Consider the following 15623-nt stretch of genomic DNA (forward strand, 5'->3'; position numbering starts at 1 on the left):
AGTCAGTAAGCTAAGCTCCCCACCTCAACAACCTAGAAAAAGAAGAGCAAAATCAACCTAAAGCAAGCAGAAGGAAATAACAGAGAGGAAAAAAAATTTTTTAATCAATGAAATTGAAAATAGGAAATAGAGAAAAATCAATGAATTAAAGAGCTGACTCTTTGGTAAGATCAATAAAAGAGCAACAAAACTGTCAAATTCCTAGCAGTACTGACAAAGAGAAAAATAGAGAAGACAAATATCAGAAATGAACAGGGAATAAACCTGACCTACGGACATCAAAAGAATAAGGAAATACTATGAACTCCACATGCACAAGTTTGACAATTTAGATGAAACTTCCTCTAAAATCACAAACTAACCCAACTCATCCAGTGTGAAATAAATAATTTTAATAGCTGTGTAACTATTTTAAAAATTGAATTTATAATTTTAAATCTCCCAAAAAAGAAATCTCCAGGCCCAGATAGTTTCATGGAGAATTCTACCAAATGTATAAAGATGAAATAACACCAATTCTGCACAATCTCTTCCGAGAAGAGAAGGGAATGCTTCCCAATGTATTTTATGAAGCTAGTATATTACCTCTGATACAAATACCAGACAAAGACAGTACAAAAAGAGAAAACAGCTGAACAACATCCCTCACAAATATAGACACAAGAATCCTTAACAAATTATTAGCAAATAAAAGTCAGAAATATATAAAATGAATTATACACCAAGACCAAGTATGGTCTATTCCAAGGATGAAAGACATTCAAATATCTGAAAAGCAATCATTGTAACCCATTACATTAACAAGCTATTGTTTTATATAACTACACGAATCTATAATTATCTTAAAATAAAAAGGATTAATTTGAAAAAAAAGAAAGAGCCTGTTCCCAGGAAGCAAATAGAAGATACAGTGGTTTTTACCTAGAGATTTTATTAAAGGTAAATTCCATAGGCCCACTTCAGACATGAGTCTAAGAAGATTAATTCTGCAAGGTTCTCAGTGATTCTGACAATTAGCCAAGTGTGGGAACTACAAGAGCTAGAACATAAATAACGACAATAAAAGGGTCATAATGGGGATGGAAGCCAGGAGAAAAGACCTCACCGCACTAAGAAATGAGAGAAGGAGCTCACGGGATGGGGAGCATGTCAAGAGTATTCCAAGAGGCGAGTATGCCAAGCAGAAAGGCAAATGTGAGCAGAACACTGACCCAGACACCGATTAGGTTCAAGAAACACCAAATAACTGCAGTTGGTCCTAGAAGATAATTCGTTTTGCTCTACACTTTTCTCCATATAGCACACTATCTACGTGACTGGTACATCTACGTTACGTCCCCCATTATGATGAAGCTCCACAAGGGCCATTCTTTTTGTCTATTTACTCACTGCTGCATCCCCAGGTCTAGAACAGTGGCTGACATACAGTAGAAGGTCAATAAATATTTGTCAAATGAGTCAGTGAATGAATGAATAATAGAAAAAGAGAAGAAAAGACTAGAGAGGTAGGTTGGGGGCAAAGCAACAACAACAAAGACAACCCCCAAATAACAGCCTATGAAGTTTGGCCTTAATTAGAGCCTTAGATTAAATGGTAGGAGTGTATACACTGGATCCCAGGAGTAGGTCTATTCAATTCTATCGTATGTCCTAAACCTTTTAAAGCTCCATGACTTTAAGTGCCTCTTTTATATATTAGGCACCTGCCAGGCACTGTACATACATTATCTTTATTCTTCACCACCCTCTGAGATATAAAAGAGATCAGTGACTTGCCCAGGTCCCTTGGCTGAGAAAATGTGCAGTCCGGATTTGACCCCAGATCTACCCAACTCTAAAAGAACTTACTGTTCAACTGCATCAATACCGCCTAGTATATAATAAGGTTCATTACTAATATTTATTTCACAAGTCTAAGTGCAGAGTACTCTTTCCAAAGAATGATATGAAAAAAATGGAGATTTATCAATAACTCATGAAAAGTCAAGTACCTTGGTTGATGCCTGGTCATACTGTGCAGTTGTTCTCACCAGTTCATCCCTGCTTTTGTTCAAAACTTTCTCTTTTTCGTTTAATTCCGCTTTTGCTTTCTCCACTTGGAGTTGGAGTTCTTGAAGCTTGTTCACTTGGCCTTTCATTTCTCTTTCTTGTCCTTGCAGACGTAGTTCCAACTCACTAATCTTGCTCCTTAGCTCTTAAATCACAAACAAAACCCACACTTCAATTAACATATATTTTTCACAAAGACATTTACAACTAAACTCAGAATGTATCAATGTTACTCTTCTCTGAAATCTTTGGTGAGTCAAACATAAATCAATTCACATTAAACAAAGAAGCCACCTTAATTGGATTTAATTTCAATGTTTAGTCTTTATTGTTATTTGTATTCAAAAACCCTACAGAAAGCAGGAGAAACAAATTTTCATAAGTTTTCACAGAGAAACTTGGGGGGGCAGAAATGTTTTTCTAAAATCGTGAATAGTATCTTATCAAGACTGCAAAAAGTGTACCACATATAACAGCCTGCACTAAAATTACCACTTGGTTTTATACACCCACAAACTAATACATTTTTTGTGCCCATATCAATGCAAATGAGTGCTAAGCAGTGAAAAATTCACCCTACCACATTCTCTAGTAGCTTGTCCTCCAGTAAAGAACAAGACAGTGTGAACCTCCTCTATTGCCAAAATTAACAACAATGTTTTTTTTCATTTTTTTCCCCACATATACACAATATTGGTTCCAATGGCACTGGCCATGTGACAGGTCTCACCAGTGCACACAGATGGTGATTTTCAATCTACCATAGCACTGGAAATTATCATAGTCTGCAGACTAGATTCCAAAACACCACCTGGCACCCTTGGCTGTCAGCAGCAGCGTGGTGCAGCAGCCAAGGTTACAGGTTTCTCCCATACACACAACCTGGCAGCACACAGCAAAGCTCTCCTACAGACACATGCCACACCTCTGCCACAAAAGAGCCTGGGCCACAAAAGAGCCAGGGGAGAGCTGTGGGGAGTGTCAACTGTAACCCACCTACTTGCCCCACTCTGTAAAGTCAAAGCCACTCACCCTACTTTTCAAGTCTTCACGGCACCAGCTTTATAGTACAAATAAAGGTACCTTTCCAAATGGTGATATCTTTTCTCATTATCCCAAAGACAGTATTTCACATCACCAGGCTGGGATGTTGATCACTGATGGGTCTAACAAAACACATGAGCACTTTCTAGGGCTAAAAATGTCTAGAAATTTCTAGACTTCTAAAATTATCTCAGGAAAATTTAATTTAGCTCAAGAAGTTACCTTGATTCTGGGCTTTGAATTGATCCAAAAGATGAGAATTGCTAGAATTATCACAGAAACTGCTATTAGCATCTCTATTCCCTATTTGCAAAGTTGATCTACTCAGAGTCACTTCTTGTTCCCCAGAAAAACTAGATGCAGAGAAATCTCTCCTAATTGGAGTTTTTAGAGCATTGGATGAAAGACGACTTGGGGTCTTTTCTTGTTGCCATGAGAACACAGATGATGAAGCCTGATGTCGGGCAATGTCCCGGTGATTCATGGTGCTTTGGGGAGTAGCCTGGCTTGCTTTCTGTAAAAACAGAAACTCTTTAGAGCCCTTTAGAAGTCAAAATATTTAAGACTATGTAGTAGACTCACAGACATAAAAAAGCAAACTTATGGTTACCAAAGGGGAAAGCAGTGGGGGTGGGAGGGTGGGTAAATGAGGAGTTTGGGATTAGCAGATACAAACTACTACATATAATATAGATAAACAACAAGGTCTTACACACAGGGGACTACATTCAATGTTTTGCAATAAATTATAATGGAAAAGAATATGAAAAAGTATATATGTATATATAATATATATAACTGAATCACCTTGCTATATACACGTGAAACTAATACAACATTGGAAATCAGCAATACTGCAATAAAAAAAAAAGATTATGTACTTATTTTCAAATAGAACATAAAGCCATGCCAAGAAGGTAACACTTCCACTGTGTACCAAGAAAGAACATTCATCAAGTCAAGGGAACCACTGGGTCCCAGTAACCAGTGAGGAAATGTTCTAATGGTCAGACTTGGCACTGAAGGGTGAAATCAGTACCATCTGAGGTCCAATCTATTTTAAATGGGCTCAGTTTTTGTATTTATTCTGCATCCCTCATATACTTCATAAAAACACATGTGAGTACTCACTGCCATTTTGAATTCTGAAATTTGATTTTACTTTGCCCCTCCTTGGTCACCTCCCCCGTAGCTTTGCACACTGAGACTCAAACTTCAATACTAACCTAAAGAACTCTTTCAAGAATCTCACATTCCACCATAACACTCTCCCCCAAAAAATGTCGTATGACGTATTTTTTATTATATAATACACATTTGTGGATTTTCTGCTGTTTTGAACTCTTCTTTTTGTTCTTCTCTCTGCCTGCATTCTGAAAACTATCAAGGTGTGGCTATAGAAGCTGAGTTAATTTTGTTTGTTTGTTTGTTGTTGGTACGCGGGCCTCTCACTGTTGTGGCCTCTCCCGTTGCGGAGCACAGGCTCCAGACGCGCAGGCTCAGCGGCCATGGCTCACTGGTCCAGCCACTCCGCGGCATGTGGGATCTTCCCGGACCAGGGCACGAACCCGTGTCCCCTGCATCGGCAGGCGGACTCCCAACCACTGCGCCACCAGGGAAGCCCAAGTTAAATTTTTGATAGCAAAGGCTTTTCTTGCCACAGGGAAAGGTTTAAGGCTTCTGGAGACTCATAGTCCTCCACAAAATAACTCTGGGAACAGACGTCAGGGCCAGAATTGATACCAATGACTGAACAGGATAACAAAGCACATATTTCCAAGTCAGACCAGAGAATTATTGTTTAATTTTATTCATCTTGTAAGCAATGCCTTTGCTACATATCAAAACCCTGGTGATCTCAAAACAAGGGTTAAAGGCGTAAAAAGAATTTAAATTGTTAAAGCTCTAACAGGTATTTTTTTGATCCTCAGTATTTAAGGCATCTACTATAAATTCAGCCTTAAACTGTTTGCTAAGTTGTGCCATCTCACCAAGTTCATATGTTTAGAATTGTGCCATTAAGTGCCAAACTGGAATTTTTTAAAAAACAAATAACATCGGGCTTCCCTGGTGGCGCAGTGGTTGAGAGTCCGCCTGCCGATGCGGGGGACACGGGTTCGTGCCCCGGTCCGGGAAGATCCCACATGCCGCGGAGCGGCTGGGCCCGTGAGCCATGGCAGCTGAGCCTGCGCAGCCGGAGCCTATGCTCCGCAACGGGAGAGGCCACGGCAGTGAGAGGCCCGCGTACTGCAAAAAAATAATAATAAAATAAATAATAAATAACATCGTGCACAGAAATGGGAAAGGTATATTCTATAGACACCAGGTATTTTCTGGGTCAGTCCTGAAACTAAAAGCTGGGGTTTCCAAAATACGCATTTTGTTTATTTTATTGATGTTAAACAAATCTTTTCACCCACCTCTCTCTGCTTTTTTTTTTTTTTTTTTTTTTTTTTTTTTTTTTTTACCCCTATCAAAATGTAATTTAAAACACTTGTCAGCAACTTATTTAAAAGAACTGGGGAGATTACGTTGATAACATTCTCACCTGAAATAAACAGTTCATTAATAATGACCCCCAAACCTCACGTCCCTGGTAGCAATCACCACATTGCGTCAGAAGGCCTGAACAGGAAGCAATCGCCTCCAGGTTCCAAAGCTAGTGAGTGTCAGTTATGACTCTGGTCCCACCCTCTTGAAACTTCTTCTTTATCATTAGATCTTAACAGAGAAGTAATTACATTACCAGAGTTTCCACGGAATTCAGTGAACATTTAATATTTAGGGATAAAGTCACCTCCCCAATCTATTTTACTCTACTCTTACCTATTTTAAAATTTAAAAATACCATAACCAATGAGCCAGGAACTTAATTTTCTCAGTGTAATAAAAATGTGCCAGCCCTATGTAAAGCAGATTTTTCTCTATCCTTGTTGCATCCTATATCCAAGTACTTCTTCAACTGCATACTCTATTAAAAGGTCCATAATTAATTTACCTTTGCCTGCAAGGCTTTCACCTCTGCCTCTAATCTTTTTCGTTCTTCAACTTCTTTATTATATTTTTCTTTTAGATCTTCATATTTGGAACCTAAACACAGATATTGAGATACAGTTTTACATCGATCACTGATTTTGCAAAGAATCATTATGATAGATCGCCTAGAAATGAGTATCTTAGTACATCAGATAGAAAGAACATTTTGGTTAAGGCAACGGATACTGATCAAATTACTCAAATATCAAAATACATGGAAACATAGGTGTTTTAAATATTCCAAAACTGAATTATGTTTTAAAACACCATAGGATAAAGTGAAAAGTTTAAAGGCTTACTGATGGCTCAACATACTTCAACAGATACACAAATGTATATGTAACTAATGGCTGCTTTTTTTTTAATGCTAAAATTAGAAGTTGAATTCAAAGTTGAATGAATTCATTTCTTTGGCAGAATTAAAATCTCAATAAAAGAGCTATTTATACAACGGGAAAATATCCTTACCACTATAATACTGGCTTGGTGTGAGTGGAGTTGCAAAAATTTTTTGTGGTGTAGTGCATGGACTCAGAGAGACATCTGCAGACTGTGCAGCTTGTTGGCTTCTTTCAAGTTCAGATTTACACCTGTGAGAAAAGGACCCGAGAGGATGGCAAATCAGAGCAACAGCTGTAGAATACCAACACCACACATTCTCAGAAAGCGATAAACTTACAAAAAAACCAACCCTCTAAGAATTCTTACCACTTCATTTATCCAACAGACGTTTAATAAGAACTAATTTATGAGACAGTTCTTTGTCTTCAAAGGAACTCAGTCTAGTTAGGAAAACAGAAATATAGACCAGTAATTACAATGTGATAAAGACGATAATGAAGATCTGTAATAACCACCACAGTAGCAAGGAAGAGTTGGGAGGGTTGGGACACATTCCAATGAAATTTTATATTCTAGGCCAAAGAAAGACACAGTGCTACAAAATACCAGAATTTCAGAAACATAGGAGGAAATTGGAGCATGGGCTCAAATCATAAAACCGGATGGCATGACTTATAATATTGTCATTATAAAAACAGAGATTTGGGGCTTCCCTGGTGGCGCAACGGTTGAAGAGTCCGCCTGCCGATGCAGGGGACACGGGTTCGTGCCCCAGTCCGGGAAGATCCCACATGCTGCGGAGCGGCTTGGCCCGTGAGCCATGGCCACTGAGCCTGCGCATCCGGAGCCTGTGCTCCGCAACAGGAGAGGCCACAACAGTGAGAGGCCCACGCACCGCAAAAAAACCAAAAACAAACGGAGATTTGATATACATATCACGTCTTTTGTGATATTTTTAAAACACATATTAAAAATCAAGTTAACGTAATGCATCTAGAAAAGATACTGGCAGGAAACAGATCCAAAGAACTGGAGAAAGTGAGCTATATACAATCGTCCTTGGGATCTGTGGGTTGTTGGTCCCAAGACACCTGCAGATAACAAAATCCAGGGATGCTCAAGTCCCTTATATAAAACAGCAGTCGTACACTCAGCCCTCCGTATCTGTGGGTGCAGAACCTGTGGATACGAGGGCCGACTGTACTGTATATGTGTACAGAGTATCCCTACCATTTCAGTTGTAACACCCTTCAGAAGCAAACCTAAGAGAGGACTCAATTCCTGCAAGTCTCCAATGTCTCTGAGTTTAACTTAACACAAGAAATAAAATGAACACCCTAGTAGAATGGCTAATGATGTGCACCATTCTCTTTGCCAAGGACACATTACTCAAAGCAGGGAGTGAAGAAAGTAGTGAAGAAAGTGCCTCAGTGCCCTAGCTCTGCCTGCTCCAAATTCAATCCGGGAAGGAAGAAGCAATGTATGAGCTGAAAATGGCTGCTCAGCAAATCAAATTGTCACATTCGAATTTATAACAGGTAAGAGCCCTCCAACAGAAATGTATTAGCATGAAAAAAGTAACAAGAAATAAATGAATTTAATCTTAATATTTAACTCAATATTTTCCATATTGTAATTTCAACTTATAATCATTGCAAAAATCATTAATAAGATATTTTACATGTTTCTGTACTAAATCTTCAGAATTTGGACTGGGTTGTGTCCTTCCAGCACACCTCAATTGACACTAGCCACATTTCAAGTGTTCAACAGCCACATGTAACCAGTGGCTACCATATTGGACACTGCAGGTCTATAGACTTCCAAAGGTGTAAAAACGTTGGTAAAACTCCAGAGATGAATTCTGAAGAACTTTGCAAAACTAATGTTTCTTTGCCCTCTCAAATTCACATCTTTTCAGTAAACAAAAAAAAAAAAGGTTATTAATTTTAACTATTAAATAAAAGTATACCCTATTATTTTTATAAACCTTTGTATCTCCTGTCTCCTAGGGAGAGAAAAAACACAAATCATCAGCACCAAAACAAACAAACAAAAAAAACACAAAATTAAGCTGTTTTCTCCTAGGTCTAATTTAACTATATGAGATTGCTAATATTCACCAGTCTTTATTTGTTTGTTTTTGTTTGTTCGTTTTTTGTTTTCTTTTCAAAAATAATTTGCTGAGGTGAAGTAATAAATAAATTATTAAACCAATATTTCTAACATTGGCAGCCAAAATGTTCTTTTCAAAGAAATAATTATTCTAGCATACTGAAGTGAGCTTCCTACTTCCCGAGCACCTGCTTTCCAAAACAAATGCCTCTCTTTCATTCATTCATTCAACAAATATTTGAGGACCTACAATTGCCAGGCGCTAGGAATACAGTGATGAACAACACAGACCAGGATAGAGTTTAGGAAAACAAAGAACTCAACAAGACAGAAATTTATTTATCATTCTAACATTGCGAATTATAGATAGCCACCTTCCCACATGGATAGGAAACAAAATTAGAAAAAGATTTCTGTGCACTTAAATTATCAGCTTCACCAAAAGACAAGCATATAGTTGTCCCTAACAATCTACCTGCAGAAGATTGGTTCTAGGACCCCCTTGAATACTAAAATGTGCAAATGCTCAACTCTCATATAAAATCACATATGTAGTATTTACGTATAACCTATGTATATCCTCCTGTATACTTTAAATCATCTCTAGGTTATATGCTATGTAAATAGTTGCCTGCACGCAGCAAACTTAAGTTTTGCTTTTGGAACTCTCTGGAATTTTTTTCAAATATTTTTGACCCTTGGTTGGTTGAATCTGTGGATGCAGAACTCATGGATATGGAGGGCAAACTGTAATTTTTAAACGTTTTAACTTTCAAAAGTATGTTTCCTTTGTAGGTAGAATTAAGATTGCAGCTATGCCAGGAAAAAAAATTCTTGGCATCAAAATATTTATTAATTACAAATGGAAAAACAGTAACTTTATAATGCAGAAACCCAGATAAACACCCTAACAAGCGATCGGTTTAAAAGTCAAATTAAATCATGTACACTCTGATATGATGCATGTCACTACTATACACATCACTATAAAGGTGTGTCACTGCCTCTGTGGTATTCTTACCAAAAATTCATAACCTCAATCTGACCCAGTGATTCTCCATCCGGGATGAATTTGCCCTCCCAAAGGACATTCGGCAATGCCTGGCAACATTTTTGACTGTCAAAATTTGGAGGTGGTGTAAGTGCTACTGGCATCTAGTGGGTAGAGGCCAGGAATTCTAAGTATCCTACAATGCAGCCTACAGGGCAGCCTTCCACAACAAAGAGTAATCCAGTCCAAAATGTCAGTTCTGCCATTGTTGAAAAACAGCAGACGAACCCAAATTGAGGACTATTCTACAATAAAGGAGACTAGTGCTCTTTAAAAATGTCAAGGTCACAAAAGACAAGAAACCATCAGAGCTTAGAAAAAAAAGTAACTAAGACCCAGCACAGCCAAATAAATACTAAAAAAAAAAAAAAAAAAAAAAAAAAAAAAAAAAGTAAGAAAACATCAACTAAATGCAGTGTGGAATCCTGGATCAGAAAAAGGCCATTACTGGAAAAATGAGTGAAATTCCAATAAAGTCTGTAGTTTAGTTAATAGTGTTGAATTAATGTTTATTTCTGATTTGGTCATTGTACTCTGGTTATGTAAGATGTTAACAATTGTTTCTGGAAGTCTAAAGTTATTTCAAAACAAAATGCTTTCTTAAAATTTTTGGGTGTATATTCATGGAATTAACAATAGGGCAATTTGCTAAAGTCTTTTTTGCTTTCAGTGTTTATCACTCCTTGTTATTTTGACAAAATTCCACTACTAGAACAAGAAGATTCCATTTATAAGCCAGCAGTGCTCAAGTCCCATTAAATTTATTTTGAATAATGCCTCTAGTTGTTTGGGGGATTTTTTTTTAATGGAAAAGTAGTAATAAGCACCTTTTTTTATTGCCTAAATATGGAATTGATATTGGTGAATTGATTATGTAATGCTTAAGATGGAAGATGGGTCTCTTGGATGGGGACCTCAGTAGGAAAGTCTTCTAGACTTCACTTCCCTCCTCTCCAGCTGAGATTCCATGGCACCCAACTTCAATCACTCTCTTCCAATATCCTCAATTATTCCACTGTCTTCTATCCCATCACCCTCGCCCAAAAACCCTAAATCGATCCTCCTGTATACCTTCTCAGCATTTATATGCTAAAGAAAGGAAAAGAAAAAAAAACTCATTAAACACTATAGATTGGTCCCACTATAAATTCCTGGCCTCCAATCTCAACTGAGCCCTCAGTGCTCCTCAGTCGTTTTGAAGTTCCCTAGTTCTCTGATTCTCTACAACAGCTTTTCCACGCAGAGAAAACAGAAACCATCAATATAAGCCATGCTTTAACTTCCCTCCATTTTTTCAGTAACCACTGTTGATAGTTTTGGTATTATTTATTATTGCATACCCTAGTAACAAACACAGTGCCTGGCACATGAACCAGATTAATAAACATATAATGAATAAGCTAGCAACCATTTAATGAATTTACATAGTACTGAGCCATGCAACAATAGGACTGAAGCATATAAAAAAAGAATTAATGTTCCTCAAATCATTGTTCATTCCACTGGAAAGAAAAAATGTCAATGTGTAATAATTACACCATAAAAGGAAAAGATAGCCGCATCTGATGAATATATACAAAGACATCTATAATAAATACCATTCCCCAAAAAGTTACCTTTTAAGTTCCTGTTCCAGTTTTTCTATTTGCTTTTTGCTTGAGTTCAGTTGTCCTTCTTGGAAATTCACTTGTGACTCCTTGACTTGAAGTTCATGAGAAATCTTCTGCTTAGTCTTCTCCAGATTTTCACATATTTCCATCAAGCTTTGGTTCTCCCTTTTCAGGTTTGTACCCTCAGCTTTTTCATTCTCAACCTAATGCAGATTATTCAAAAGGAACTAGGTCTCTTACTCATGAATTTACCAAATAGTATCTGTTAATCTAACACTGATGACTAAGTTTCTGAGATATGGTTGAAAAAGTCCAGAAGTCAGTGCTTGATGTACACCGAAATGTTAGATGATCTCACTTTGAAGCCTATTGATAGAAAAGTTTTGCAAAGTCATGTATTACAGTCTTTGGTTAGGGCTACACAAACCCATCCTAGAAAGAGAGGCTTTAATAGGCTTTCGAGAATTAAAAAAAAAATCAAAAATAAATCTTATAAACCCTCCCTTAGCTATTCATTTTCAAGTTCAGCTGCTAAAGCCAGTTACTGTAAGAAACTGAAAAATTCTCCCACTAGCAAAAACATTTTAGGAGCAGTAATTGTATTACTATGGGTTGGCTAATGCAAAGATACGAAAGAAGTACTATTTAAGTTTCCATTTACTAGTCCTGGAGAGAGGTGGGAATACCAAGGTGAAAAGCTCACTCTCAGAAAGCAATATCTATTTGGACTGCAAAGTGCTCTAATATTGATCCCAGATTCGGAGCCAGAGATTTTCGGCCATTTTAGTGCAGAATGCAAAAGCAATGCCCAATTCTTTGTCCTAAACAGAAGTGAAAATGGAACTCAGCAGCCCTACACATTAGCAGGTAAGCAGAAATAAAAACAAAGAACGGAGAAAATGAGGTAATTAAAATAAAAATGACTCAATTGGGGAGGGGACTTCCCCTGTGGTCCAGCAGTTAAGACTCAGCTTGAGCTTCCACTGCAGGGGGCGCGGTCCCATCCCGGGTCGGTGAACTAAGATCCCACATGCCACGCGGTGTGGCCAAAAAAAAAAAAAAAAAAAAAAAAAAAGATTCAATAAAGGAGAGGAGGGGGGATTACCACCTGAAGATGGCAAAATCATTTTTCTCTAAATTGAAAAGACCAAGACAAAACCATTCGTCCAAATAATGAGATAACAGTTTTAAATACCAGCATTTCAGTGATACCTTCTGTTTTTGCTTCTGCAATGCAGCCTCCAGGGTTTCAAGTTGAAACTGCCTTTGCTGCCTTTCTTTTTTCAGTTTGTCGAGCTGTCCTTCAAGCTCTTGAATTTTCTGAAGAGCTCTTGTAGGCAGGCCTTCCTTCCATTCTTCCAAAGCCCAGCTCATTTTGCTCTCCTTTATTATTCAAACATTTATAAATAAACTGAAAAGAATAAACAACCTGTTGGTCTTACTATAGTAAAAAGAAACTTACAGTCTCAGAGACTAACTAATCTACATAACCACCTCTAAGAATCAAGTTTCAAAACTTCATGTTTCAAAAGATAACAAAGTATAACATCCATCTTCTCCACCCTCTGCAAGGTGACTACTAATAACTGACTGTGAAGTGTCAATAGTACACAGTATGCTTGTTTGGCTTCCCCTTGCTTTCTGGTTTTCTTGTATCTCATTTTTGACTCTTATATGGCTACCTGCTTTCTACCACTCAGTTTGTTTTCATTGTACAAGACATGAATATTTTGCTATAAGGTTTCTGGTGAAATAGGTCTTACAGGACAAATAAAATGCATGATAAGTTACTTTGCAAATGCTCTTCTTTCCTCTCTTCATGTCATTAATTCCCACTCATACTCTGTCCCTCTTCCTCCAGGAAGCCTTCCCTGAGGACAACCATCATAATCTGGTCATATCTCCCCATCAGAGTCTCTCATGGCACAGGTACCTCCTTTTCCTCCCAAGAGGTTATCATTTGTTGAGTCAATGCATGCATGAACAAAGGGTGAATGACATACTAGCACTAGAATCACTGCAAAATGCAGTAAAGTCATTCTCCAGAGAGACCCTGACCAGGAATCAGGTATATAGCCTTAGTGATTCAAATCCCTGCTCAGCAGCCTACAAGATGCATGACCTTGGGCATGTTATTTAACACCTCCGTGCCTTGGTTTCCTCATTTGTAAAATGCGAATAATAATGGTGGTGGTTCCCTAAAGCTTTAGAACAGTATCTCCTGGTAAGCTTTCCATACATATTAGCGATTGTATTAGTCACTGAAAACGCTTTTTCATTTGTATACTGATGCCTATGGCACCAAGATAGAAATGGCCTACCTCTTTCTCAGACATATCTTAGAAAATTTAAATCAGCTGGAAGAAAAGTATGGCAATTATTCTTTATTCATTAGCCTTTAGAACTTAAATGAAAGAAAAAGCATTCATTTTCCAGTTCCTTTAGCAACAGGATGAGAATCCGTTTTTTACTAAATGAAGTCCACAACCATTTTTAGCGTTTTGTTTCAGTCGACTTTATCAATGACATTTTTTATCAGAACAATTAATAAATAGTTGATGAAAGTACTAAGTATAATAAAACTTTTTCCAAATATTAAAAGAGAAGGAAGGGTCTCAGAAAACACATACTTTAGTATCAAGCCTTGGAGAGCTGTTTTCTCTGCCATTCTCACCTCCCACCCCACCCTTTTAGTTCTTTGAAACCATTCCCATTTACCCAAAAACTACTTAAAGGAGTCTCATGCCGCTCCACCAACAAAGGACAATTTTCACTGCCCCAATAGGCTACTCCTATTCCAAACTAGCTTGCTCATTCAGGGGTTCACGGGTGGGTATATCATACCTCAGAGGCACACAACTACAACTCCTGAACAATTCTGCCAGCCACTGAAATCATGACATCCATACACCATAGCGAACAAAATTTTAAAAGGAGCAATTTAAAAAGATGATAGAGATGATGGAAATAAACAGAAGGAAGACTGGCAAGTTAAATGCTTTTCCATTTCTAAAGTCTAAGACACAGCAACAAATAAATGGTTAAAGCAATCACCAGACCCAAGCTAATTTTGATTAGAGGGGACTTTGACAGATTAAGGCATCAACCATTCAACAATCTCTATGGAGCCACTGGGAGAAAAGGACAAAAAATGCAATCCTCAAAGATCTGAGGGGCAAAGGGATGGGAGTGGGGGGCGGGGGTGGGTGATGTAGAAAAGCCCTGGATATCGAGGTTCCTGCAAAAAAGATCTGCAGGACTATCTTCCTTCCAGAAAATACTGTTTCTGTCTTAACCGTGGGGAGGACACTCTCCATGCCCGAATCACTCAACCCCAGAAAGTGCCCGAGGAAGCTCTTTTGTGACCTTGTGACTCGCCCACCCCCGGCACGGCAGGCCCGTTTTGCGCTTTCCCTTTATCAGAATTCCCCATCTCCACCAAGAAACCCAAGTTCCCGCCTAAAGTGCCACCGCGGAGCCTGTGAATGAAAACTCTGCCTGCTCCTCTAGACCAGGCTCAAAGTCATTTATTTCTGAGTCCTCATCCCACAGCGGAGCCAGGAACACAGGCGCAGCCAAATGAACGTGGAAGGCGTGAGAGAAATGCTCTCGCAACTAACAATAGGCACACCAACCTGCTGCCTGGATCAAAACCCTCAAAACTAAAGTTTGCATGTCCTCCACGCAACAAAGGACCGATGTCCAAATTTCAAATAGGCGGAAGGCTGCTAGTAAATACCTGCTGATCTCCCAAGTCTTTTACCTCACAAAGGAGGAAATTGATCCTCCAAAGGGCAAGCCCGTGACCGAGCAGGGCCTCCGGACACTAGTGCGAGCCCATTTTTACCAGGAGCAGAGGGGGGCCGACACCACAAAGAACTTGGCCCGGGGCCGATTCCCCAGTTCCGTCAGAAGGGAAGAGGCGGCGGCCCGCTGCACCTTCAGTGCCTAGGAGGGCGATTCCACAGGCATCCCCGCCCAGTAATCCCCTGCAGAAGGCCAACAGCTCCCTCACTCCCGCCGCCAGAGCCGGGACCCAAGCAGAACGCTCACCTTGCTGGCAGAGTCGGGAAAAACCCGACTCAGAGAGTCGGGCCCTAGTACAGCCGCCGCGGGCTGGAGCACAGATTCCAACTCAAACTGCCCGCGACCGCCACCCGTTTTCGATTCGCTCGCTTCCGGCCCAGACCAAACTCATCTCAAAGCCTATTGGTCACTGTCATCAGCTGTCAGCCAATCCGCTTCCGTGCACTCGGAATGCCGCCTTTGATTGGTCCTTTCGGATGGATTTAAAAATCAAGCCACCAAAAAAAAAAAAAAAATCAAGCCGCAGGAGCAGAGCGGCCGGTGCTGGTGCTACAGGGTGTTTTGTTGTT

General features: G+C 39.0%; 1 protein-coding gene across 1 annotated transcript in view; it reads right to left on the reverse strand.

The window, feature by feature from the left end:
• Nucleotides 1-15417, reverse strand: part of CENPF (centromere protein F) — a 58574-nt gene extending 43157 nt beyond the window's left edge. Inside the window, exons 1-7 of the mRNA XM_024751105.1 lie at nucleotides 15301-15417; nucleotides 12460-12658; nucleotides 11254-11450; nucleotides 6598-6719; nucleotides 6092-6183; nucleotides 3316-3607; nucleotides 1992-2194 (exon numbers count right to left, since the gene is read on the reverse strand). Of these exons, the coding sequence (XP_024606873.1) occupies nucleotides 1992-2194; nucleotides 3316-3607; nucleotides 6092-6183; nucleotides 6598-6719; nucleotides 11254-11450; nucleotides 12460-12621 (1068 nt within the window). The 5' untranslated portion in view covers nucleotides 12622-12658; nucleotides 15301-15417. The remainder of the gene's footprint in view (nucleotides 1-1991; nucleotides 2195-3315; nucleotides 3608-6091; nucleotides 6184-6597; nucleotides 6720-11253; nucleotides 11451-12459; nucleotides 12659-15300) is intronic.
• Nucleotides 15418-15623: the final 206 nt, after the last annotated feature.

The sequence above is a fragment of the Neophocaena asiaeorientalis genome, unplaced genomic scaffold (genome assembly GCF_003031525.2).
Source record: "Neophocaena asiaeorientalis asiaeorientalis breed wild unplaced genomic scaffold, Neophocaena_asiaeorientalis_V1.1 scaffold67, whole genome shotgun sequence".
Lineage (NCBI taxonomy): Eukaryota > Metazoa > Chordata > Mammalia > Artiodactyla > Phocoenidae > Neophocaena > Neophocaena asiaeorientalis.